Source organism: Chiloscyllium punctatum, chromosome 7 (genome assembly GCF_047496795.1).
Source record: "Chiloscyllium punctatum isolate Juve2018m chromosome 7, sChiPun1.3, whole genome shotgun sequence".
Classification (NCBI taxonomy): domain Eukaryota; kingdom Metazoa; phylum Chordata; class Chondrichthyes; order Orectolobiformes; family Hemiscylliidae; genus Chiloscyllium; species Chiloscyllium punctatum.
This window is the reverse complement of record NC_092745.1, coordinates 46,450,797-46,465,851: the sequence shown is the minus strand read 5'-3', so window position 1 is coordinate 46,465,851 and position 15,055 is coordinate 46,450,797. Positions and strand designations below refer to the sequence as shown.

Here is a 15,055-nt window from a genome sequence, read left to right as displayed (position 1 = left end):
TTGGGAGAAAAGGTTGAACAAGTTGAGCCTCCCCTCTTTGGAGTTTAGAACCATTGGAGGCAACTTTACTGACATGTAAGATTCTGAGAAGGCATGACAGAGTAGAAACTGTGGGGAGGTTGCTCCTCATTGTTGCTTGATTAGCCTGTGGGACAGTTGTTCCAGATTTGGCAGAAGGCCCCCGATGTTAGTTAAAAGGGCTTTTCAGGGTTGATAAGGCCTTGGTCAAGGTCGGGTGATCCATCCGGTTTCATCTCTACTATTTGAGTTAGTCGGGGTTACATGGCTTGTTAGGCCAGTTGAGAAGTGGGGAGGCAATGGACGGATGGTATTATCACTGGACTTAATCCAGAGACCCAGGTAACATTCTGGGGACCTGGGATTCAAATCCTGCCAGGACAGGTGGCAGAATTTGAATTTGGTGCAAATAAAATCTGTATTTAAAGGGTCGAGTGATGACTAGGAATCTATTGTCGATTGTTGTAGAAGCCCATCTAGTTCATTGCAGTACTTGAGGGAGGATGGCTGTTGGCTTTACCTGGTGTGACCAACATGTGACTCCAGACCCACAGAAATGTGCTTAACTCTTATCTGTCCTCTGTTCAATTAGGGATGGGCAATAAATGCTGGCCTAGCCAGTGACACCCTTGTCCTGTGAATGAATGGAAACAAATGATCTTTAACAATCAGCCACTGTGCTGTGAATCTGGAGTTACTGGTAGGGCAAACTGGGTAGGAGGACAGATTTTACTTCATTAAAAGCTATTTGTGAAGCAGATGGGTTGTTACAACAATTGATTGATTTAATGGTCATCGTAAGGCCAACATTTAATTCCAAATTACTTCAATTCAATTCAAATTCCACCACCTACCATGGTAGGATCTGAACCCATATCCCCAATGCTTTAGCCTGGTTCTCTGGATTACTTGACCAGTGACATTTCCACTATGCTACCGTCTCCTGCTAGGAGCTAATTAATGACCACAATTATTTGGCCAATGGGAGTCGGCAGCGATGAGTAGAAGTCCCAACATGCAATGCTGCTTGGGCCCCAAGGACAGCATCTTCGTTAGAGTCCCTTTCCCTCAACTGTAAGCAGCTGTCTCACCAGTGATGCCGCCCCAATATCACTGGACCTCACCAAAAACTCCCACCTCCCCCACCGAGCCTCCTGTATTGACCACGCTAAATACCTGCTACTCCCAGCAACGTACCATTCCATCCTGCTCCTGAGACTTCTTCACTGGAGTTGGATGTAATCCTGACAGGGGCCACTGCACTTGATGGCGCTCCTTAGATGTGGGTAGAAACTTCACCCCGAAGTACTTGTTATATATTCCCTTGTCAATCTGTGTTTAGAGATGTTATAACATAGCTCTGGAGCAAGTGGGACTTGAACACAGCTGGGACACTATCACTGCACCACAAGAGTTTTCATTATTACACGATCAGAAATATTTTCTCATCAATCTGTTCAGAGACATTACGGCACATCACTGGAGTAGGTGGGACTTGCACCCCAGTCTCCCAATCCAGGGGTTTGGACACTACCACTGTGCTACATGAGGAGCTATCATCAATCTATTTCTCTAATCAATTTGTCCGGAGACATTATAACACACCTCTGGTGCAGATGGGACTCAAACCCAGTCTAGAAGTATAGACACTACCACTACACAACAAGACAGCCCCTTGAGGCACTTATTTAACTTTCCTTCCAACATTAAACATCTGTGATAGCTTCAGTACCTGTGAAGTTATCTCCATGAATGGGGTTACGTAGCTCGCAGTGAGCCAAATGGCCTGCTTTTAACAGCCTATGACACCGTAAAGAGTTACGTAATGAATGCTGACAATGTCCCATTGCGTGACAGATATCAGAAATGGTAAACACTTGACTCATTACACAGTGTGCTTCACATGGCAATTATATACTTAAAAATCAGACCTCTGCTTCGGTGAGGAATGAACATAATTTCCCAACTAAAGCGTTTACACAGATTGGTCTTGTCATAAATTTTCCAACTGGTGAATGTTGTCAGATCCCATTTCAAGCTGTGATTACAGATAGTAGGGCTTTTGTTGAGAGAAATCTTGGACGACTAAAGCAGGCAGTGAGTAAACAGATAAAGAAAACTTGGTAAATAAATCCCAGCTGTTTAGAAAAGTGGTTGCTGCAAATTTAAACTCCAATCAAACATTATTTTTATATAAATTGCTATTAATATTACTGCTGGAATATTTAATGTGCTTTGAATCAATTGAAAAAAAACAAGTAATGATGTTTAATAAAGTATGATTAGAGACACACCTACTTATACATTATAAAGGCAGGTTGTCCACCAGCCCAGCCAACTCAACTTATCTACTGCCTATGACCCAAGATTTACCTAATGTGTAAGTTTGCCTCCAATTGGGAATTTTACATAATGTTATTACAAATAGCTAATACATCCAAATTTTACAATATCGGATACATCAGGGTCTGGGCTGCTATTAAGTTACAATAGAGCACCATGCTTGAAATGGCCTGAGGTAAGATGGAGTATGAGATGATCTCAGGTCACGTGTGCAGTGATGCTATCATGAGCATGTCTTTTAAAGGACATGCTGACTGTGAGACAGAACGCAACAGCTCTCATTCTTCTGAGGACAAGTTTTGAGATCACTTCACAGCACAGTTTATTGTGCACATTCTGATGGAATAAACCGAAGTCCCAAGAACTGGCAAATACTAAAGGGCTGCAAAGTTGAGCTTTTGCTGAAATTGCAAGCTGCTGCCAACCGTCCTGTACACACTGGCTAGAGTAGACAGGCAGGGGGCCAAGAGAACACAGTAAGCCTGGCAGCATCAGGAGGTGCAGTAGTTGAAGAACACAGAGGTCCTGTACACACTGGCGAAACAGGAAATATGGGCAATGTCAAATTAGGCTATTCGCCGCTCCACTCTGTTCCAGCATTCAATTAGATCATGGCTGGTCTGTGGCTCATCTTGGTTCTGTAATCTTCAATGTACTTGCTGAACAAAATCGTGTCTGTTTCACTTTTGAAATTGACTTGTAACTTAGACAATTTCTCAGGAAAGCGTTCTTCAGATTCCCATCGCGTCTAATGTAGAGATATTCCTGAAATCACCGCAGAGCTATTATTTTGTTCTTTTCTCATCATAGGAAATGGTTGGTCTCCACACAACCATCACACCATATTAAGACATTTCATTTGGATTATCCCTTAACCTTGTGTAGACACAAGAGCACACAAGTCACATCTGTGAGACTGCTCTTCATAATTTCAATCTTGTCTCATGCTGGTGAATCTGCACTGCAGCCGTTCCAGGGTCAAGATATCCTTGCTGCGATATGGCACCCAGAACAGACTCTGTGTTCCAGTCTAATTTATTGAACTCAATTGAAATTTCAGTCCTTTTTTATTACAGGCCCCTTGAGATAAAGGGCCAACATTCCAACAGTCTGTTTATTTACTTGTCACACATTTTTCAACATCTTATGGATATTTCTGTACTTGGAGCACGGCAGCTCTCTGCTCGCCCACAGTTTGAAGCATTTCTCCACTTAGAAAACACGCTGATCTTTTTTTGAACATCCAAAATAAATGACCTCAGACTATGCTCATATTAAACTCCAGATGCTTGTTTCACCCAAGTGCACAACCTATCAATGGTCATTTGCAGCACGCTGTTCTCAACTATACGGTTTATTTAACCATCTAACTTAGTCATGCAGCTCTCTACTTCGCCATCCCAATCATTTATAAACACTGCGAGAAACTAAAGCCCCAGCATTTTCTTGGACTCGCCCAATCCTCTGAGAATCGTATGCAGACCAGTTCCTACTCTCACGCAAGCCCCCCTGAACCAATTCCTTATCTGACTCAATATCATCTCTGTCTGAACTACCGCAGTATCTAGCAATACAAACAAACATCGAGAGCACAGTCTTTGCAGTTAGCACAAACAGGCCTTTCCAAGTTAGGATGGTGTGTGACTTGAAGGGGAGGCAGTGAGAACTGCAGGTGCTAGAGACTCAGAGTGGATAAAGAGTGGAGCTGGAAAAAGCACAGCAGGAGTTTCAAAAGAAAAGCTCCCCTTTTCAAGAGCTGTCATGGTTTACCACAAAACTCCAAACAAGTGTATTTGTGTACCTTGCAGTTTAGCTGGTGGCTTGCAGGAGAACGTACACCGCTTTCCAATGGTGGTACCCTCAGGGCAGAAAAAGCTGGCATGGTAAACGTGTGACTGGTCAGGAAAACCACAGTCAACGGGGTCACAGGTCACAAGACCGTCCCATTTTCCATATATGCAAATAAGGGAAACCTCCGTCTGAAATACCAAAGTTAAAAGGCATTTTAATCATCATTGTGGATCACACTTGTGAGAAGCATTAGTACAAAATGTTCTGGAAATTATTTCATCTAAATAATCTAAAATCACATTTTCCAAAGAGCTTGAGGGGATACAGTACAAAATGAATTTTTTTTAATGCTAAACATTTGGAAAAATCTCCTGAAGTAATTATTGCTTTCTTAACTCCTTTTGATCGGAGTTGAGCCAGTACGCAGTTACTCTGTAGTCGAGAGTGTGGTGCTGGAAAAGCACAGCCAGTCAGGCAGCATCGGAGAAGGGGAATCACCAGGAAAAGCTTCTGCCCGAAACATTGATTCTCCTGCTCCTCAGATGCTGCCTGACCTGCTGTGCGTTTTCAGCACCACACTCTCAACTCTGATTTCCAGCATCTCCGGCCCTCACTTTCTACACAGCTACGCTGTAACCAATTAAAGTTGCAGTTCCTCAAATACTTGGTGGGACATTGAAGATTCAGTCAATGGAATGAAAACCATCGTCACTGGAGATTGCAAAACCTTATCTTGGAAGGTGTGCTCAAGTGTATTTGTGGCTTAGAATAGATTCAAACCCAGAAGCCCGCCAATGCTGACCATTTGTGGCTCTCTGAGACATATCTACTGTCTGGAAAATACAACTTCTGTAGCTTCACTAAGCCAAAAAAAAAAAAGAGACTGATGCAGCTTGGTTGGGTCAATTGCAGAGCCTCTGGGTTTTGATGTCAGGCCTGTTCTCCCTGCACGAAACCTCTATGTTCAATTATAATGGTCTCTCATTTCCCTCTTGCTGGTTGAGAAGCAAGCAAAGGTACTCAGAACAGAGAAAAACAGAGGAAAATTGGTCCTTGACCCCATTCTGCAAAATAGATTTCCCATAAATTTGATATATAGGTGCTCTGTACCTTAAAGTGTCCTTGGTTCCATAACCCCTAAAATCATAGGATCCCTTACAGTGTGGAACCAGGCCATTTGGCCCAACAAGCCCACACCATGCCTCTGAAGAGTAACCCACCCAGACTCCTACCCTATTACTCTACATTTACCTCTAACTAATGCACCTAACCTACACATCCCTAGTATCTTTGTTGAAAAAAAAACTTTGAATTGATTTAAGTTCAACAGATTTTTTTGAATGAGAATTTCAGGTAATCATTATCCTTCCTCGCATCACCCCAACTATCTAAGCTCTCAATGTGTTCAGAGATGTTATGACAAACTCTGGAGCAAGGTGGAATTTATCTCCATCCTCCTCGCTCACAACTACATCTCCTTCATTTGGACTCCCCTATCATTGGAAAGACCTTTCATTCCCCTCAATGTTTAGATCCAAATGTGTTTGATCAAACTGTTCAGAGATGTTAGGCACACCACAGGAGTAGGTGGGGCTTGAACCTGGACCTCCTGGCTCAAGGGTAAGGACACTACCAAAGGAGACCCTCATGCTTGGCTACATACAAACACCATTTAACCTGATTAACCTTATTATTCAGGTGATTTGTACTGCTGCAGAAGGACTTCGACAGGCCAGGAGAATGGGCAAAGAAATGGCAGATGGAATTCATTGTGGGTAAGTGCGAGGTTATGCACTTTGGTAGGAAGGACTATTTTCTAAATGGGGAATTCTTCAGAAATCTGAAACACAAAGGGATTTTTGAGTCCAAGTCCAAATTCTCTTAAGGTTAACATGCAGGTTCAGTTGGCAGTGAGAAAGGCAAATGCAATGTTAGCATTCAAGAGGGTAGAACACAAAAGCAGCAATGTAGCTCTGAGGCTGTATAAGGCTCTGGTCAGATCATATCGGAAAAATTCTAAGCAGTATTGGACCCCTTTTATAAGGCAGGTTGTGCCGTCATTGGTAGGGAGCCCAGAAGTGTGATCTCGGGATGAAGGGCTTGTCATATGAGGAGCGGTTGAAGTCTCTGGATTTGCACTCTATGGAGTTTAGAAGGATGAGGTGGGATCTGACTGAAACTTACACAGTACTGAGAGGCCTGGATAGAGTGGACATGAAGAAGATGTTTCCATCTGTAGGAGAGACTAGGACTCGAGGGCACAGCCTCAGAATGAAACCATGACCCTTTTGAACGGAGATGAGGAGGAATTTCTTCAGCCAGAGGGTGGTGTTGCCATGGAATAGTCGAATACTGCTCCTGCAGCTTATGGTGTCACTGGCCTAGTCCAGGGTCTTGGACATGGACAAAAAGACAGTGGATATGGAGCAACAATAACTGGTTTGGGGGAAGAAAAAAAAGGAGAGATGGCAAGCTTCCGTATCACAAAACTAAAAAGGCATTGGAAACAGCTAAACTGTTTTTCTCCCCCCACACAGGTGGTGAAGACACCATTGACTGATTTGACTAAGGAAAAGTTAGTGCAATTGACAAAGGAGTTAAAAGGTGGAGTTGACTGCAAAAGTCAAGAAAGTGGTGATAATTTATAGTGGGTCACAGCATTTGAGATTGAAGAAAAGTCAAGGGGATGGGTACGTGTGACAGGCGGAGAGTCACTGGAGTTCTGATCGAGCAACAGCTAAACCAGCTTGAACGTACAAAATAAATGCAGCAGCTTTAAAAGAGAAAAAGGAGTTAGAAATTAAGAACCAAAAGAGAAAATGCTGGAAAATCTCAGCAGGTCTGGCAGCATCTGTAAGGAGAGAAAAGAGCTGACGTTTCGAGTCGAACTGACCCTTTGTCAAAGCAGACTCAAAACGTCAGCTCTTTTCTCTCCTTACAGATGCTGCCAGACCTGCTGAGATTTTCCAGCATTTTCTCTTTTGGTTTCAGATTCCAGCATCTGCAGTCATTTGCTTTTGTTTAGAAATTAAGAAACTTGAGGAACAAAAAGAAAGAGAATGTAATCTTTAATCCTTGCAGGGATAATTAAACACAACCATGTGTGCAGGAGATGGCTCCCTGCTGAGAGTTACTCAGCTTCTCATTATTTACTCTAGTTTACTCTTTCTGTTTGAACTCTCTCTCGAGGTGTGACATTCCATAGGCTATTGGCGTGGGAAACACGTGGGACTTCAGGAAGTCCACAAGAACGAGTCTGAGGGAGGAATCCAGAACAAAAATACTATGGATCAAATTTTAGCTGCAGCTACCCGCTGTGAGACCAAAGGTAAGCACCAGCGAGGTGTGCAAGATGGATGGGAGATATAAAGTTTTTTTTTAAAAATCAGCAGGGAAAATAACCCATTATTCTTCAAATAATATCGTTAAAGCCATAACTTTATTAAGGGATACAGGAGCGACCAAATCTCTTTTGCTGGAGGAAGATGTTTATGCAAAGAATGCATTGAAAGCCGAAGTTTTAATAAAATGAAAGAGTGGACATCACTTATTCATTCCTTTGTACTAAATGTATTTAGAAGGGAAAAAACAAACTGGAGATTTTGCTTGTTATGCAGCACCAGTAGAATTAAAATCACAACCTCCGTCTGACTGTATGTCTTAAATGTTTCCGGAGATAGTACGCAATTTGGGTATGGTACAGTTGAAGTCGACAGCATATAGTCCACAAACATGGGGGTGGTTAGTGGAGAGACAGAGCGGGGATCCTCTGCAAGATCAGCATCCACTGCAGCCTCATTCTCCTTCACAGTCTGCTGCGCGTCTGCAAACTGGACAGCTGAATTCTGTTAGGGGTCGGGAAAGTTGGAAGAGAAGGGGGGGGGGGGGGGGGGGGGAAGTTGGAAGAGAAGGGGGGGGGGGGGGGGAAACATGACACCACACCTCTTGGAGAAGGAACTGGAGATGAATGCAGATAGGGAGATGGAGGGGACAGGAGGCCTCATCTTGCAAAGACTGGCAGAGGAGACCACCTCACCACACACCATGCCAGTGTGGTCGGAGATCACAAAACAGATCACTGCCTTCTCCATTGTGAGGAGGGCAGGGCAATGTTAGAAATCATTTGTTTGAATCCAGTCAAAGAGTTAGAGTGCTCCAGTGGCATTAACTCATAAATTTGATGGAATGCTTAGATTCTGCATAGATTAGAGAAAGGTCAATGCAGTAGGCCAAACTAATTTGCACCCAATTCCTCAATTAGAAGATTAAGAGTATTAGCAGTGCCTCATTCCTTACTAACATTGGGGATGCTGGCCAATATTGTAGGCAACAAGAGCTAAGGAAGTATCATCTTCTGGTTCACAAAGTGGGTCATAATCAATGCTGATTCATGTCAGTCAGGTTGAAATAATGCTCAAGTTACTATACAGGCACTTATGAACCAAGTTGTAACTAGTGTAGTCGTGACTGGTATTGATCACTTTTGACTTCATTGTACTAATTATCATGTTAATTGATACTTGTCATTTGGAGAAGGTTTTCTTGCTAGCAGGCGAATTGGGGTGGAGAAGATGGAGTTACTTTTTCAGAAGTGGAATCTGTATCATAAGAAATATTCCAGTGTAGAAAAACAAACCAAGGCTCATAAACATTTTAAAGTTGGCAACGGTCAAGGCCACAAACACTGGTTGACACTAACTATAATGTTTTGGCCATTGTAGAAAAATATATGGAGTGAAACACTAGACTATTACAGTAGAGTTTTCTAATTCAACCTTATAAAAATTGCACACATTGCTTAAAAATTAATATAACTGCCGATGCACTATCAAGCATATAATGAGATTGTAATAGTTGCGAGTTTTGGAAGGCGATAAGAACCTGTATAAATGTTACATAATGCATGAATGAAGATGAGTGAATGCATGTCTAAACTTGTGTTTTCTGTTATATATGTTTTCATGTCTAAATCACAGCAAAACACATGTGGAATGGCATCTCATTCCTCAAGGGTGGACGGATGTTGGGAATACATGCCTGTATTTAAGGACTATCTGGGAAAACAAAGATGTGCAACTATTTGGATATTCTCCGGATTTAAACAGGTATGAACACCCGATTTCTTAGAAATGAAGCCAAAGGTTGAAGAAAATAATCTGCTGCTCACTGTAAACCATGTGAATTTGGAGAAATAACTAAGCAATGCTTTAAAGGAGATAAGTGGTAGGTTGTTGTGTTAATTACGGAACAGAAAACTGGCTTTGAGAGGACTAAAGGACCTTAATGAACAACTCTCTGTTTTACACATTCAGAAGCCATAAAACCAAACACCTCTGAAGCTGTAAGTCTCCCCTTAAATCTTAATCTTAATAGATTTTTCTGGGATGGGAGTGTGGTGCTGGAAAAGCACAGCAGGTCAGGCAGCATCCGAGGAGCAGGAGAATTGACGTTTTGGGCATAAGCCCTTTGTCAGGACTTATGCTCAAAATCGCTTTCTGGGAACCTAATTCCAGTACATATGTTTACCTCATAAATCCTGAAGCAGTGGATGAACAACTCTTGAATTCCAAGTTGATTGCAAACAGAACTGAACTTCTATCATTTATCTGTATTGGTCAAGAATTCAGCCTCATCAACAAGATATTCAGTGGATGTGAGAAGTCATCGAATTTTATCCTTTGTTTTCAAACTCCTGTGCTTTTTATTTTCTCCTTTGCCTTTTTCTTTAAAAAGAGATGCCATCATCTCTGCAGAGACTTGTTGGTTTAGGTTGTGTGCAGGATTAAGGGGATATAATTTTGATTTGTGAACATGCCTCAGGTGTTAAAACAGAGTTTGACACTTGTTTTAAGAATAAGTTTTGCTTATAATAAGCAGAATGTTTTAAGTTCAGTGAAGAAGCCTGTTGGACAATGTTCACTCTAACATGTGCAGCCATGCAGATTCTCAGAGTTTCTATGCTCAATGATCACTGTACCAGCACTGACTTGCGGTTTCGGAAGCCACTTCATGCATGGACCTCAGAGGTCCACGCAGCAGAAAAATGTAATTAGAGGGAATGTTGTTGGTAGACATTGCTTTTATTTTGGAAAGTAGCACAAAGAAGCAATTGGCTATTTTGGTAACTGCATCAAATTTATACTAATGGTGCAATTGGTGGAGTAAAGGGGATTTATCATAACTGTCTCGCTCTTGCCTTAGTCATAACAATATAGAAGATTTATGCGAACATTGCCTAAACAGGAGCATTTTAGTTACATAAACAGCTTAGATGGATTGGAATTAGAGAAGATTAAGCTATGATTAAGTTTTGACAGAGTGTATGGGAAGGACCTTAGTAAGGATATCATTAAGGTATACAGTAGACTTAAAGCAATTGGCAGAAGAATTACAGGGAGTTCAGGAGAAATATTTTCATCCAAAAGGTAGTAAGAGTTGAAATCCAGAATCTGACGCAGTGGTAGACACAAACCTTTCAAAAAGTACTAAAAAATATACTTGAAATGTTTTAACCTGCAAAGCTATGCACAAGAGCTTGAAAGTGAGATAAGAATTGGCTCTTTTTTAGTTAGCACAAACACAATGTTCCAATAATTCTGAGATTCAACTGGGGCTTTTTGTAACTGTAACATGACTCTCATCTCTTTGTATTCCAGATGCCTAGTGATGAAGGCTGATGTATTTGATCATTTACATCATTTTTGCACTGTTTATTGTGACTTGTAATTTGTAAAGAATCCCAATGAAATGTAGCATTCCTATCCAATTTTATTACAAATTTAAATTGACTGTATGCTGCATCCTACTCAATCCTAGCATATAAAATTTTCAAAACAACATTAACTATACCGTCGTTAATGTCTTGAGGCTGATCTGACTCCACTGAGTTAAGAAATCTTGTTCTGAAGACGAGTCATACTCAACTCAAAACGTTAACTGTTTCTCTCTCCACAGATACTGCCAGACCAGTTTCTCCACAGTTTCTCTAGCACTTTTGGTTTATATTTTGGATTTCCAGCATCTGCAGTGTTATGACTTTATTAAATATTCCACCATGGCTATATTAAACATTACATTTGGCAAGGGTGGTGCATTATCAAATTCTAAACACCTTTGCACAATTGTTGCTTTTGTTGATTTTTAATTTTATTTTTGTGCATCTTAGGACCTTTGTTTTATAACCTTCAGCTCATAGAAGGACTGGTCCAAGCAACATTTCTTGGCAAAACAGATGTGCATTTATCAAATTTCGGCACATTCACTTCAAAACTATTAGTTGTTCACTGCCACTTCTGGCAGTTCTGCCCTTTATCGGATGGATAAGAAAAACAAAAAGGAATTGTTTTCCTCTTGTGAATCCCAGATGCAGAGCCAATACCTGTAATGAAAGAAGGAATGAAAACCAGATAAAGATCTTGCCCAAAAAAGCTTGTAGCCCATATCAGGAAAAGAGGCCAGAAGTAAAAGAGAGACTGTCACAGCCTGAGGTCCTGGGAAAGACTGAGTCATGGAAGTAGATTACACAGTGTTCTATGCCTTGCTGTAACTTGGCTGTAGGTATGATAACTGCATTCTTTTTGTTGGATTTGATTTGGTTTATTATTGTCACATGTACCTAGGTACAGTGAAAAGTTGTATTTTACATGCAGTATAAACAGATCATACCATACAAAGTGCATTAGTGTACTGAAACAGAGAGAGGAATATAATGTTATGGCTGGGTGAGAAGGTACACAAGAGAGCGAGATCAATATTAAATTTAAAATTTGAGAGGTCCATTCAGAAGTCTAATAACAGCGAGGAAGAAGCTCTTCTTGAATCTGTTGTTACTTGTTTTTCTATATCTTCTACCTGATGGAAGAGGTTGGAAGAAACTATAATTGGGGTGGGAGGGGTCTTTGATGTTGGCTGCCTTCCTGAGGCAGTGAGAAGGGTAGATGGAATCAATGGATGGAAGGCTATTTCACATGATGGAACTGGGCTATAGTTTCTTACAATCCTGGACAGAGCAGCTGACCTAGTGTGATGCATCTGGATAGAATGCTTTCTGTGGTGCATCTATAAATATTGGTAAACGTCTTTATGAGGCATGCTTACTTTACCATAACTATATTGGTACATTTGACATCTACTATCACTGGTATTACATCCACCCTCATATCCTTTTTATTTGAAAATTGATGAAGAAATAGTGCCTGCATACTATTTTTAGTACATAAACTAACAGTTGTACGGATAGTATTTTATTATTCATTCAAAAAGAATTGGGAAATTGTCAACTATATGCCAAATTCTGTATATATACACACACATATTGCTTGCATTTTACAAGGATTTTACTATGGCTAGCTAAAGAATGGCCAATATGAATGGCTCCAGGCTGACAAAGCAGAAATATCTTTAATAGCCAAAAGCATAATGAACAGTCCCATTCAGATTCATTCTGATCCCGGTCACATGGACCAGTGATGGACACATCAGGCTTCAACTCTTGCCCAAGCTTTGGCTGCATCGTCAAAGCCCAAGATTTTGCCACTCACTTATTAGGCTGCAAAGAATTTGTTATAAACAACTTTTAAAGTTGGTCTAGCACAGGACAGCTGCAAATCAGTGGGCATGGGGGGGGGGGGGGGGAGGGTGGGGTGGTGGAAGTGCCCGTTGACTGGATAAAGAATGAGATTGAAAGTACAGCAGCATTTAATTTTGGAAACTGTTTGGGAACGCATCAACAAAATTGTGGGATGTATGCTCTAGCAGATCAGACATGAAGTCATCAAGACAATCACAAAATGGTACCCTCAGTTTTAAGCAGTAGATTCTGAAGCTAGCAATATTTCTAAACTGGCCACAGAAAGCAGGCCAGCTTCCAGTAAAAGTTTCCCTTTCATGAGGATTTTAGCATATTTATCTGTGAAGGTAACGTATCAATACCTCACTTGTGAGCAGCATCTCGAAGGCAAATGAGGAAATCCGTCTGCTCCTCCCAAATTAGGAGTCTGAAACAGAGCTGGAGGCTCAGCACCTAGTTAAAGTTGGAGGCTACCCAGATGGAACCATCCCAAGATAAGATCATAGGAGCAGGTGCCAGATTGTCCAGGGTTTGGAATGGCCTGCCAATTCCTCCCCTGATGCAAAGCTGGCTGGTGCTCTTCAACATTTGAAGGAAGATCAAACAAGAGTTTATTTAAGTGCTTTGGAACTTTGTAAACCAGCAAGCAGACTCTTGGTAAGCTCTGTTCAATAGCTCATAGGTCATTCAGGACAACGGGAGTAGGGGTAATTGCCACATCACTAAAACAGATGACATTTCTCATTCAGTGAGATCTTCACCCTGGAAGCTCAAAATCTGGCTTCTTCAGAAAGTCAGATACCAGCAATAGATGGTCTTTCAGCCCCTTTAGGTGTGGCTTTTCTGTACATGGTAAATGATGCAGGTTGTTAAATAGATGAGATTCAGAACTTTTCGCAAAGTCTACTATAGGCAATCACTCCAAAGAAAAGGCCAGTAATTACAGATCTATTAGTAAGTGCGAGATTGTATCCTGCATGAAAATGAACCTTTCTATACAAGGAAGGAAAGGGAAAAAAGTTTCTGCTCTTCATAGCAATTTAGGACTATAGTTGCAACAATGTTACGTTTGAAATTTAGGAGATTATAAACACGCTATAAAGGAAACCGAGGTTGATCATAGAAAATAGGAATAGCAGTCGGTTATTATGCCCTTCCACCCTACTGCAGCTTTCAATAGAATCGGAACTGATCCAATATTCCTCATGTCCACTTTACATTTTCCCTGTAGCCCTTAATTCAACTATTGATCAAGAATCTGCCTGAGCTTTAATTACTCACTCGGATTCTGCCCCCATAGTTCTCTGTGGCAAGGAGTTCCAAAAAGCCACAAACAAATCAGAAAGAATAAATTGCTCCTCATCTCAACTCTTAATCCGACATCTTTGTTTTGGAAACCATGCCCTCGATCTTAGACTCTCCGGTGAGGAGAACTATCTTCTCAGCAGTTACCCTGTTAGGCCCTGTTGATATCGCTCTGCAAACTGTATCTCTCTTACAACTTGCCTTTCCACATTTTTTGTGTGTTTGAAAATTTGGGTCGAGTACACTCATTTCCTTCCTCCCAAGTGATTAAAATATGTTAAAAACAGCTAAAAGCCCAGCACTGATATACCTTATGGAACCCCACTGGTCACAATTTGAAACAGAACCCCTTATTTTCAATTTCTGTTTCCTGCCCGTTAGCCATTTCTCTATCCACACCAAATGTACTAACTTCAACACCAAGGGGTCTTAGGATTTTGCTATTGTGTGGGTCTTTTGCCTTCTGTCTTTTAGAGAATAGCACAAGGTGATAAAATATATATGGGTCATCAGGGTAGAATTCTTTGAGGAAGTAACAAGCAGGAGGACTGAGGAGAGCCAATGGATGTTATCCACCTGGATTTCAACAAGGCCTTTGACAAGGCGTCATATAGAAGGCCACTGAGTAAGATAAGGGCCCATGGTATCAAGGTCAAGGTGCTACCATGAATAGAAGTTTGGTTGCCTGGCAGTAAGCACAGATTAGGGATAAAAAGTTCCTTCTCAGGTTGGCAGCCAATGACAAGTGGTGTTCCACCAGTCTCTGCATTGGGACCACAACTTTTCACTTTATACATTAACTTTCTAGATGAAGGAACTGAGGGCATTCTAGCTAATTTTGTAGAAGATACAAAAGGTAGGTGGAGGGACAGGTAGTACAGGTGTATTGAAGAGGTGGGGAGGCTGCAGAAGGATTTGGACAGGTTAGGAGAGTGACCAAAGAAATGGCAGATGAGTACAACGTGGGAAAGTGGGAGGTCATGCGCTTTGGTAGGAAGAATAGAGACATGGACTATTTTCTAAATGGGG

General features: G+C 41.3%; 1 protein-coding gene across 1 annotated transcript in view; it reads right to left on the bottom strand.

Moving 5' to 3' along the window:
* Positions 1–15,055, bottom strand: part of LOC140479625 (pappalysin-2-like) — a 409,230-nt gene that overhangs the window by 143,121 nt on the left and 251,054 nt on the right. Inside the window, exon 15 of the mRNA XM_072573508.1 lies at positions 4,163–4,340. Within this exon, the coding sequence (XP_072429609.1) occupies positions 4,163–4,340 (178 nt within the window). The remainder of the gene's footprint in view (positions 1–4,162; positions 4,341–15,055) is intronic.